This window comes from Octopus bimaculoides, chromosome 9, assembly GCF_046866305.1.
Source record: "Octopus bimaculoides isolate indiv1 chromosome 9, ASM4686630v1, whole genome shotgun sequence".
Taxonomy (NCBI): Eukaryota; Metazoa; Mollusca; class Cephalopoda; order Octopoda; family Octopodidae; genus Octopus; species Octopus bimaculoides.
Window position 1 is genome coordinate 76,556,932 of NC_142936.1, and position 12,711 is coordinate 76,569,642.

General features: G+C 34.4%; 2 protein-coding genes across 2 annotated transcripts in view; both read left to right on the top strand.

The window, feature by feature from the left end:
* The window catches only part of LOC128248762 (uncharacterized), a 24,727-nt gene extending 14,799 nt beyond the window's left edge, over nt 1-9,928 (top strand). Inside the window, exons 3-5 of the mRNA XM_089358204.1 lie at nt 586-825; nt 5,465-7,159; nt 9,700-9,928. Coding sequence (XP_089214330.1) covers nt 586-825; nt 5,465-7,159; nt 9,700-9,928 — 2,164 coding nt within the window. The remainder of the gene's footprint in view (nt 1-585; nt 826-5,464; nt 7,160-9,699) is intronic.
* Nucleotides 9,929-10,056: 128 nt separating this feature from the next.
* On the top strand, nt 10,057-12,688 carry LOC149134217 (uncharacterized). Its single transcript, XM_089358205.1, has 2 exons — nt 10,057-11,755; nt 12,513-12,688. Exons 1-2 carry the CDS (start codon nt 10,057-10,059, stop codon nt 12,686-12,688), a joined length of 1,875 nt encoding a protein of 624 aa, XP_089214331.1.
* The last annotated feature ends 23 nt before the right edge of the window (nt 12,689-12,711 follow it).

Here is a 12,711-nt window from a genome sequence, read left to right on the forward strand (position 1 = left end):
TACTCTTTCTTTATTTTTTCTTTCATTTGTGTATGTTGTATCCTATCTAGTTCATTGACTCCTAAATACTTGTATGGTTGGCTTTCGTCTAGTTCTCTTATTTCATTGGCTTTATCTAGTGTTATATTGCTACTTTTAACTAATTTTCCTCTTTTCAGGGTTGCTTTGGCACATTTTTCTAATCCGAATTTCATATCTATTTCCTTGGTAAAGCCGTGTACTGTCTGTAGTAATGTTTCTAGCTCTCTGTCGTTTTTAGCATATAATTTTAGGTCATCCATATATAGAAGGTGGCTGACTGTTTTTCCGTTATTATTATTATTATTATTATTATTATTATTATTATTATTATTATTATTATTATTATTATTATTATTATTATCCTTCTTATTATTTTCATTATTATTATTATCATTATTATTATTATTATTATTATTATTATTATTATTATTATTATGATACCTTTTCTTGGTGTCAGCAAGACGTCGTTTTGAGTCGCCCATAAGTTTGCTCGTCTGTTTCTATGTTCAAAAAGTTGTTAATGGTTGAAATTTTGTTATATAAGTCTTCAACTAACAATTTCAGAATTCGGTTTTTGACGAATCAGAAAGGCTTTGTACTACACGATTCGAAGCAGATGGGTGCAGTATCTCGCTCAACAGTTTGGGGTGGTTGGCTGGTTGGAGATGGAATGGACTTTACCGACTACCTCGACAACCTCCCACGGCTCTCAGCGAGAAATCCAGAATTCTGCGATAGGCTGATAACAGCCGATGAAATTCAGGAAGTGATGGTAGCTGCACAAAAAGTTGCGGAGGGTGGATGGTCTGTCCTACGAGCTTTATCTTCATATATTACATTTATTCGGAACCCACTCGGCAGATGTCTACTGTGGCAAGCAATAGATTTGGATAATTCCTAATCTTGTGAAAAGAAGTGTAGTGGGGCTGCTGAGAAAGGACTAGAACAGGGTCCGACATCATGGATTTGTTTCTCCAGGTGTTGAACCTATTTCTGAGTTAATCTTTGCTTCTTTCAAAGTTTTATATTCCTTCAGAATACTGCCGACTGCCCCTATTTCTGTCGTGAGGGACATCATTCGTTTGACGTTGTCTGCATATATGGATACAGATTTATAACATTCTTGATCGAACAGGATGCTCCTCAACACTTGAAGCTTCCGCAGTAGTAGCTCGAGTTTCAGGACACGATAAAGATGAGGGAGGACACTGTTGAGGGGCCAAGTGCGATTCAAGACACGGTTTCGATAAGTGGCTGTATGTTTTGACGAACCGAACGGATGCCGCTGTGCATGGTAACGATGCAACCATAACTATCTACCTTGAAAGCAGCGGTCAAATAGTGATGTTCGATCCTATCAAAAGGTTGGACCCTACCAAAGTCAGCTTTACTACCTATTCTTTCTATGATGTATCGCATGTTGTTAGAGGTTGTCGTTGACAGACCTGGTTGGGACAGTGCACATCAGCGCTTTTCTGACCAAACTGTTGACGACAAACGCCAAACGTTTTACTATCTGCACGGACAAAGTCTTAAACTTTATGTTCAGCAGAATTACGGGCCAGACATTGTTATTTACATATTCTTTTTTCAAGCCCTTCCTCAGAAATGATATCACTAAAATATCGTATATGCCCAAAGTTCAAAGGGCATACCACACAAAGCAGGCCACCTGCGCCTCGTATAATCCTTTGCTGCCTGTCATATTTCAGCCATTGTTATCAACATTTTGCAGCACTACGCATCTTACGCCGAGTGTTGCGCCAGACCATCGAGGCAGACACTAATATCCACTACCCTCTCTGTCGCCCCTCTCTTCGAATATTTACAGCATAGTGCCGCTAAAAAGCTTCACACATCTATTTGAAACTGAGTTACACCCGACTGTCCTGTAGGCCAAAGGCTGAACTGTGTATTTGTTGACATATCACGTATCTGCTACCTAGGTCCATTGAACGGGTTTACTTCTTCGTATGTCTTTCCAAATCGCTTTTTTCTATTTTGTTTATTTAATCGCCATTAATTTAATCGGTTGTTCCAGCCTCCCATAAGCACTAAAGAACTGGTTGTTCCCAAGAACACTTCTAACATCTAAAGAAACCCGTGTGCCCTACCTAACACAGAGTATAGACGTCAACAGTGCTGAAGGCATTCAAAACCCTTAAATCAACTGAGATTAACCAGGCAATAAGAAGACAAACACACCCTTTCACACAACTCATATGCGACAACATTACTATAAAATCGGGTTGAATCAGAGGACATCCTGATGCCTATATCTATCGTTAGGCTTATTTGATCGAGTGTGTTGTACAAGATTGAAACAGTTTACAGTGTTACAAGCAGTTGGATTATTATGTCGCGTGTGTCTATGAGTTATCGTTGGTAGTTTATTGTCTTGACCAATTCTTCCTGGCCTGTATTCTCTATCTGAGTTCTCAAACCGTGATGTTATGATGATGTAAAATGTGTATTACTATTCGAGAAATTACTAGTGTTGTGTATGTCTGCTTTTTCTATATATTGAATTTTTTCACAGTACCCAGCCTTAGCTAAAGCAGCATTATAATAAGTTGCATGTGATTCGAAAATGTTATTGTTAGCGGATAATCTAGAAATTCTTGTAGAAATACTCTTAGCTAATCCCAGTATTACTGAGGAAGGATAGTTGGATGTTACATTTATGTATTTAATATGATCATTTGGCTTATGAAATGGTTCAAATAATCTAGTATCAAGACAGAAGGTAGAGTCAAAAAAATTTATTCTACGATAATCCTTTCCCATAGTAATGTTTCGTCCTAGTTATTTTTAATCTAAACAAAGTGTTTCTATGCCTTTGTAGTAGTACTTTACTACTTCTGTCCAGACAAAATAAGGCGCCATCCCTATATAGACCCCTGTTACTTCTGGAAAGAAAGACTGGATTAATGAAAGGATATATATTCCGATTAGGTCTGTTACCTGTGCAGAGTCAGATGACCCCATTGCTATATCAAAAGCATTCTCCTTATATAATCTACTCTATATACATATATGTATATATATATATATATATATATATATATATATATATATATATATATATATATGCGAGTAAAAATAAATACAAAAAAGGTGGGGGGTTTTTGTATGATTGTGTATAGAGGAATATATTTTTTTGCTTAAAAGAGTTCCAACACTGTCTGTTTTTTATGTTTTATTTATATTCCTGCAGAACTAATGTGGGGTATAGAATATGGAATATACAATATATAATATGATATACAATATACAATATAAAATAAAATAACATAAAAATGGATGGCACCATGAAAGAAAGTATTGAATGTAGATGAAATATTGAGTGTTCAATATAAAGGATCAAATATATAAATATATAAATATAAATATATATATATAAAGGCGACTCGAGTTTCAGGGCTATTTCCCTTCGTCATGGCCGGTATGACAGACTTTAACAGACTGTAAAAAGTTGGCTGGTTTTCTGTCTTTTATACCAATTCCTTTGGACGGCAGCAGTAGGTGTTTGGCTATTTTTAGAATTGATGTTAAATCTATTTTTAGAAATGATGATATTTTAATTTCTTGTTTTGTGTGGGTTGTAGGGATAAGATTTTTAAACCCCAGTAGGTGTTTGGCTGTTCTTTGAACTGATGCCAAATCTATTTATAGAAATGATGATATCTGAGAGATTTTTTGTGTTTTGGTTACAGGGATAAGATTTTTAAACCCCAAGTAAGATGGATTTAATCATTGTTTGTTAAGAGTGGGTTTGAATTTCTTAATAAAGTCCTTTTCTTTGCATTTTCTTTCAATTTCATTCCGGTTATAAAGTTTATGGAATGGAAATATAATAAAAGTTTGATGACCACATGTTGCTAGATGGTTACTCAGTGGTATTTGGCGGACTTCTGGGTTTTTAATCTGTTGTCGATGTACCCGTGAGCGTTCCGATAGTGCATTACCTGTCTGGACAACGTACAATTCTTCACAATTAGGGCATTTGATGCAGTAGATTAGATTTCTACTTTTGCAGTTCATGTTCGCATTGGTGAATATTTTCCCTGTTTTTGTGTTCATATATGGGCCGGTATGGATTGATCGGCATGTGCCGCATCGGCTATCATTGCATTTGGATACAGTGAATGTTTGATTTTTGTTGCTGAGGTCAAACCTTGCCTTTGTTAATAGTTTTTTCAAGTTTTTAGGTTGTCTCTTACTGAGAGTTATATTTTGATCTGTAATGATATTTCTCAATTCCTTACTTTGTGCAAAGTAAGGAATTGAGAAATATCATTGCGCTGAATTGGCTTTCTATCCCATCGAATGATGCGAGGTAGACTGGATAAGATCGACTATACACCACATTTACCTCTAAATTGTTAAACCACACAATCAGACAGAGATACGTTCGTTGAGCTGTCATTCTCATTTATAAAATCATAACTTAAACTCGTTTTCCTTTACCACATGCGCAGAATCGGCTGTGCAGATTAAGACATTCGCTTTGAATCCATAAAGATCATGGTCCAGTGCCGGGCAAGCGTCTCCCATTGTGATTTCAGGTCAAAGATTGCTTTGTGATTGAAATTGGTAAGAGGAAACTGTGTGAAAGCACAAGATGTATACTGTATATATGCATGTGTGTATGTGTGTGTGAGTGTGTGTGTGTGTGCGTGCGTGCGTATGTGAATGCTCCTCCACGATTTCACAACTTGTGTTGATTTGTTTACATACAAATTGGCGACTCGTCAAAAAATAACAATATAACTAGTTACAGACAGAGAAAACCGTTTAAGGGTGTACGCCAGTGTGACAGAATTGCAATGATTGATGCAAGTAAATGAATTTAAAAACGCTAATGAAATGTCTTTAAAAAAAAGATTACAGTCACCGAATTGTAATACACATTTGCTTAAGCAAATTCATTACTAATTACTGAGGGTAAAATATCTTCATTTCTTCTATTGCAGGTACAACTACAAAAGCTAGTGCATATATACATATACAAAGTCAACATACCGTTGTTCTATGTTCCGAATTTTGGTTACATTCAAATACTTAAAACTGATTTATTATGTCTTCAATATATTGAAAGCATTTTCAATTTTGACCTATTCATATTACTACATTGCAGTAAAATTCATCAACAAATAGATATCAAATATATCTCTTGAATTTCTTCAATCTTGCTGCTTCAACATATTCAGTTTCAAATGGAAATTATCTTAAAACATTACTTTTCTATTTTATTTCTTATCCTTATGAATCACGCCATTCTAACTTCAAGTTCTACCTTAAAATGTTTCAATACTACGGATTGTGAATTTTGCTCATTTGAAAAACACTGTCATGTATACAAAAGATGCTGTTGTAATGAAGATCAACAGAAAACTGTGGAGTCCAAATATTTCGATCCATCAATATATTATAATTGTAGCCTTGTTCAGACAAAAAGATATTATATCTTTGACCGCTGTCCATCAAATTACAGTGATATAAGTCATGTGACCAGATGTGAATATCCGAAAAACAATGATAGTCTAGACAATATTCTTGTGTTCGGTGAAACAACTAAAAGACTCTACAGGAACCGATATTGTGCTTTGTGTCACACGGAGAAATATATATTATGGAATATTGTTTATGACTGCGTTAAAACAGTAAATATAAATCGTGCCAATTTAATGAATATGATTGAAAATGGTAAATGTAACAAACGCAAAGCTCCTCCGGATGATTTAAAACCTTATCTGGTTCCTTGCATACCCAGTGTTAATAAATGCTCGCCTCATATATTAAATAAAACATTTAAATATCAATGTCCAACTTTCGAAAAGCCACAATGTACATCGTCTAATGATTATACTGATCGAGACATCTTATGTTGCAGTGTATCAACCAGTACAGCACCGAGTCAAAAGAGATTTCCATTAACTATAATTTTTAATTATAATATCAAATATTTAATTATTAAAGCTGAAAAAGACGGTACTGAAACTAATGCGAAATTGCCATTTTGTCCAAAATACACCAATTACGATAAAAACACAATGCGTTGTCGCACGAATTTTTATCACCCTATCTTAAATTGTACAGCGACGAGATTAAAGGACTCCGAATATCATATCACTAGTGATGGCCTTCTCTATTTAAATACTACCCAACGTTGGCTCAATCAATCAGAATTCAGTGTTGATGAAGATGGTTTAAGTATCTGTGTAAAGAATGATAACAATGAAATATCAAAATATTCCGAAATTGAGAGCTATATCACATTAGTGGGACTAGCAATCTCTGTTCCTGCTCTAGCAGTTACTATTCTAGTTTATCTCTGTATACCTGATCTCCGTACCTTACCAGGTAAATTACTCATTAGTCTTTCATCAGCACTGTTTGTAGCTGATCTTCTCTTTCTTATCTCAACAAAAGTCACTACATCTACAGTGCTGTGTAAGTCTTTAGCTGTTGTAATGCATTATGCGTTTTTAGCGACTTTCTTCTGGACGAATGTCATGTCATTTGATGCCTGGCACACTTTCTCACGGATTACACAACTTCGGAGTTCAGAAAAGGATACCAAAAGACTTGTATTATATTCCTTATATGCTTGGATCTGTCCACTTGTAATAGTATCAGTGTCACTGATATTTGAGTACACACCTGGAAATCATGGACTTTCTCCAGAATATGGAATTGGTATTTGCTGGATTACAAACGTGAACAGTTTGCTTTGGTTCTTCGCAATCCCTGTAATCATTATTTTATGTCTGAATATTATAGCGTATAGCATCACTATTAGAGAGTTGTATTTGGTCAGCAAACTTTCTTCGAAATATTTATCAAAACGAAACAAAAAGGTGTTCCTTATTTACATAAAATTAAGCTTCATCATGGGTTTAACGTGGATGCTCGGATTCCTTTATACGTTTACGAAGATTGACGAATTTTCTCTACTATTTTGCATCTTAAACTCTTTCGTCGGTTTACTCATTTCTTTGTCATTTCTCTTAACAAGGATCGTCTGCCGCAGTTTTCTACATATGTTTCTTAAAATACGAAAATTTGTCAATTCCTCAAATGCTGATGTTTCGACAATTAATGAAACAATGTCGACCTATACCCAACATGATACGTCACTAAAATAATAGAAATTTTTCCAGAAATATTCTAGACAACAGATATTCTACCACAGTACACAACCTTTAGTAACGCTGCGTTCTATAAACTACACTGTAAGGCCTGTAACGTCACAACACTTGCTGCATTTTGTATCAGACTACTTTACATTTATGATAATGATATAAACGTTAAGAATTATAATAAAATGCAGACTGTGAGGGCGTCACTGATATCCTTCAACGGGCTTTCATATTAAGAACTGAAACACAGTTCCATCAATCTCAGCTTCTTATCTACTCCAGGGGACATTTTGTGGTTTTATTTATTGTCAACAAGCTTTTAACCGACTTCAGTATTTTGAGTTTCTTTTAAAGGCTAATAAATGTTTCAATAATTGGATAACACTGAATTCCTATAACATTTCAAATGCTTTTCGAATTCCGAATATATGCGTCTTTGATCACTCTCCATAGATCTCGATTGGAAAAGAATTCACTTATTTGCCTAAATTTGGTCTGTCTTCATGAAACCATTCTCTTCACATCACATACTTATAGTAGAATCCAATGAGATTGGAGGTGGTCTGATTCGCCAAGATTTTTGTTATGTAGAAAATATTGACAGAGCGAGCACAGTAAACTTGCCGTACCTAATGAAATATCCAACATTTTTCCAAAAGTCTTTTTCGAGGTAAATTTATGAAGAAGGAAATAAAAGAAAGCAAGAGATGTTTCTCTATGTCTGAGAGGGTCTCTATGTCTTTGTTCCGGTATCAGTTGTTTCAATTGCTCTTGTGTTATATATTCAACTACGATGTTTTCCAACTACATATTTACAAAACACATTTCAACATTCACATTAACTATTTGTTCTCTCTAAAATATTTCGTGTATACGCGGTAAGCAATACATTTTCATTTCTATCATAAACACCGTAGAAAACAAATTTGGCTCACATGGAAATTTTATGCTTCCAAATTTTCTAGTGTTGCAGATTATAGCCTTCCAAATATGACCCTCAAGATCGTGTTATTTGTAATATATAGAGAAACAGCATGTATATGACACGACTGCTCACATCTCATCTTATATTCCATAACTGATTATATTTATTGAAATGATATATGATGTATTATTCATATTAAATTACTTCTTTCAATACACGACTTGATACAATAAAAGTCCAGTAATATTTTGTGTACTGGTGACATTGCAAAATGCGTCACATTACCAATCAGATTATACTGGGTAATCCCATAAATAATGCGAATTATTCGTAGGTGAACAGGATGAACTACCTGCATCAACTTGCTATAAAACCAAGTAGTAATTTTACTTTGTCCTTATTCTTAGTGCATGTTTTGAAGAGTGCAGTTCGATTTTAACAGTTATTTCTTCGAAGCTATAATGGAAGTGACAAAGGAGCATATTCGGCATATTTTGCTTTATGAGTTCAATAAAGGCAACAACGCAACGGTAAGTGCGAGGAATATTAATGCAGTATTTGGGGATCAGACAATAAGAATAAACCTTGTCAACAGTGGTTCCAGAAATTCCGAGCCGGAAACTACAGACTAGAAGACGAGCCTTGTCCTAGAACATCTGTAGAGCTCGACGACGGAGTTCTGCAAACCTGGTGGAACAAAATCCCATCGTAACTGTTGAAAAACTAGCAGAGAAGCTTGGATTTGGTCATTTAACCAGTCATTCAAATCAGTGCTAGAAGAAAAATGACCATCTTTGGTTTCAAGATGGAAGGTGCTCTTCTATCAGGATAATGCTCGGCCACATACAGCGAGAACGAAATTCCACAGGCTGGAACAGTTTGAATGAGAAACGATGCCCCACCCACTATATTCACTGGACATTGCCCCCATCTGATTATCATTTATTTCACACTCTTCAAAATCAATTGGACTGAAAAATATGAATTCTGTAGACGAGGTCAGGAAAGTACATGAGTATTTTTCGGCATACACAAGTAAATTTTGGAAGAGGGGTCTTGCAAATTGACAAGATGGTTGAAATACCATTGTAGAAAATGAAAGAGAGTATATTTTAGATTGAAAAAGAACTTTGTTTATCTTAATTCTGAAAAATAAAAGAAATATTTTAAAAATCGTATTATTTATGGGATGACCAGATATTACGTCAATACAAACATATAATGTCCTGTTATAAAAAGATTTCCTAAATTACGCCATATGGGAGTGTGGAGTGGCTGCAGGTGTCTGTGTTTGTATGTGTCCCAACTCAGTTTCACATTTGCTGTTAGTTTGTTTTCGTCTTCGCAACTTAGAGTTTCATTAGTAAGATGCCGATAGGAAAAGTACCAAATATAGAAACATTACTGTGTTCGATTTGTTCCATTAAAACCTTCACTGCCGTGTCCCAATAAAGTTGCACTCCGATGGCTAAAACAAGTAAAAATATGACAAAATAATACGAGTTCAAAATATAAAGAAATAATATTATCAAATTGTTATAAGCAATTCCTTGCATCGTTTGATTATTGAATATTATTAGTAAAATATCTTTATTTCTTCTATTGCAGGTATAACTACGAAAACTATATAACACAAAACAACTTACTCTTAAGCTATAGCTCATTCTTGTTTGCTTATATTCAAAAACATAAATACATTGGAGGCATTTTCAATTTTGACCTATTCATATTACGCCATTCTAGTAAAATTCATCAACGAATTGATATCAGTATATATCCTGGATTTCTTCAAGTTTGTTGCTTCAACATTTTCAGTTCCGAATGGAAATCGTCTTAAAATATTACTTTTCTATTTTATTTCTTATCACTATATTTATGAATAACATCATTCTAACATCAAATTCCCTACTAAACTGCTTACGTACGACGGACTGTGAATTTTGCTCTCTTGGACAACACTGTCATATGTATGATAGATGCTGCTGTAATGAAAATCAACAGAAAACTGATGAGTCCAAATATTTCGATCCATCAATATATTATAGTTGCAGCCTTGTTCAGAACGAAGCATATTATATCTTTGATCGCTGTCCATCAAATCACAGTGATATAAGTCATGTGACCGGATGTGAATATACTTCAAACAACGATAATCTAGGCAACACTCCTGTGTTCGGTGAAACAACTAAAAGACTTTATAGGAACCGATATTGTGCTCTGTGCCACTCGCAAAAATATATATTATGGGAGACAGTTTATGACTGCGTTGATACAGTAAATATAAACCCTGTCAATATAATGAATGTGATCGAAAATGGTAAATGTGACAAACGGTACGCTCCTCCTGATAATTTAAGACCTTATCTAGTCCCTTGCATACCCAGTGTTCCTAAATGTTCGCGTCGTATATTAAATGAAGCATTAGAACATCACTGTCAGCTTTTTGAATATATGCATAACATTACTAAGATAAAGTGTACATTGTCAATGAAATATATTAAACTCAACATCAAATGTTGCAATGCTTCTGGAGGTACCGCTAAAATACGGCATTCGTTAACTATCATTTTTGATTATAATGCCAAATATTTAATCATTAAAGAACTGAAAGGCGGTACTATAATTGAAACGAAATTGCCATTTTGTCCAAAATATACCAATTACGATAAAAACACAATGCGTTGTCGCACGAATTTTTATCACCCTATCTTAAATTGTACAGCGACGAGATTAAAGGACTCCGAATATCATATCACTGGTGATGGTCTTCTCTATTTAAATACTACCCAACGTTGGCTCAATCAATCAGAATTCAGTATTGATGAAGATGGTTTAAGTATCTGTGTAAAGAATGATAACAATGAAATATCAAAATATTCCGAAATTGAGAGCTATATCACATTAGTGGGACTAGCAATCTCTGTTCCAGCTTTAGCAATCACTATTATAGTCTATCTCTGTATACCTGATCTCCGTACCTTACCAGGTAAATTATTCATTAGTCTTTCATCAGCACTGTTTGTAGCTGATCTTCTCTTTCTTATCTCAACAAAAGTCACTACATCTACAGTGTTGTGTAAGTTTTTAGCTGTTGCAATGCATTATTCCTTTCTAGCGACTTTCTTTTGGATGAACGTCATGTCATTTGATGCCTGGCACACTTTCTCAAGACTTACACAACTTCGGAGTTCAGAAAATGATACCAAAAGACTTGTACTGTATTCTATATATGCTTGGATCTGTCCACTTGTAATAGTAATTGTGTCACTAATATTTGAGTACACACCTGGAAATCATAAACTTTCTCCAGAATATGGAATTGGTATTTGCTGGATTACAAACGTGAACAGTTTGCTTTGGTTCTTGGCAATCCCTGTAATCATTATTTTATGTCTGAATATTATAGCGTACAGCTTCACTATTAGAGAGTTGTATCTGACCAGCAAATGTTCTTCAAAATATTTATCAAAGCAAAACAAAAAGGTGTTCTTTATTTACGTAAAATTAAGCTTCATCATGGGTTTAACATGGATGTTCGCATTCCTTTATACGTTTACGAAGATTGACGAATTTTCTCTACTATTTTGCATCTTAAACTCTTTCGTCGGTTTACTCATTTCTTTGTCATTTCTCTTAACAAGGATTGTCTGCCGAAATTTTCAACGTATGTCTCTTGAAATACGAAAATACATCGATTTCTCAAACGCTGATATTTCAATGATTCCTCAAGCAATCTCGACAAATACCCGACATGAAACATCACTACAATAATTGATACTTCTTCGGAGATATTCTAACAACAGACATTCTACCACAATATACAGCTTATAGTACCGCTGCATTCTTTAAACTATATTGTAAAAGTCTCTAACGTCACACCACTTAATGCATTGTATATCAGACTTCTTTACGTTTATGATAATGAGACAATGATATACATAAACGTTAAGATTTATAATAAAATAGAAATTGTGATGACGTTTCTCATAACCTTCAACGGGCTTTAATATTAGAAATTCCAACAGTGTTTCCTCTGGCTATGCAATTTCACCAATCTCAGCTTCTCATCTTCTCCGGCAGTACTTTTTACGATTATATCTAGGAGTCAAAGATTTTAAAACCGACTTCAGTATTTTGATTTTTTTCTCAAGGACTAATAAATATTTCCACAATTGGATAATACTGAATTCCTATAACTTTTCGGATGTTTTTCCATCACTCTCACCATACATCTCGCTCGGAATAGAATTCATTAACTTGCCTGACAAATACATTCTCAAACCGTGGTCTGTCGTCATGAAACCATTTTTTTCACAACACATCAATTACATATAGTAGGAAACGAATTGTTATAAGCATTTCCTTGCATCGTTTGATTATTGAATACTATTAGTAAAATATCTTTATTTTTTCTATTGCAGGTATAACTACGAAAACTATTCAAAGACATAAATACATCGGAGGCATTTTCAATTTTGACTTATTCATATTATACCATTCTAGTAAAATTCATCAACGAATTGATATCAGTATATATCCTGGATTTCTTCAAGCTTGCTGTTTCAACATTTTCAGTTCCGAATGGAAATCGTCTTAAAATATTACTTTTCTATTTTATTT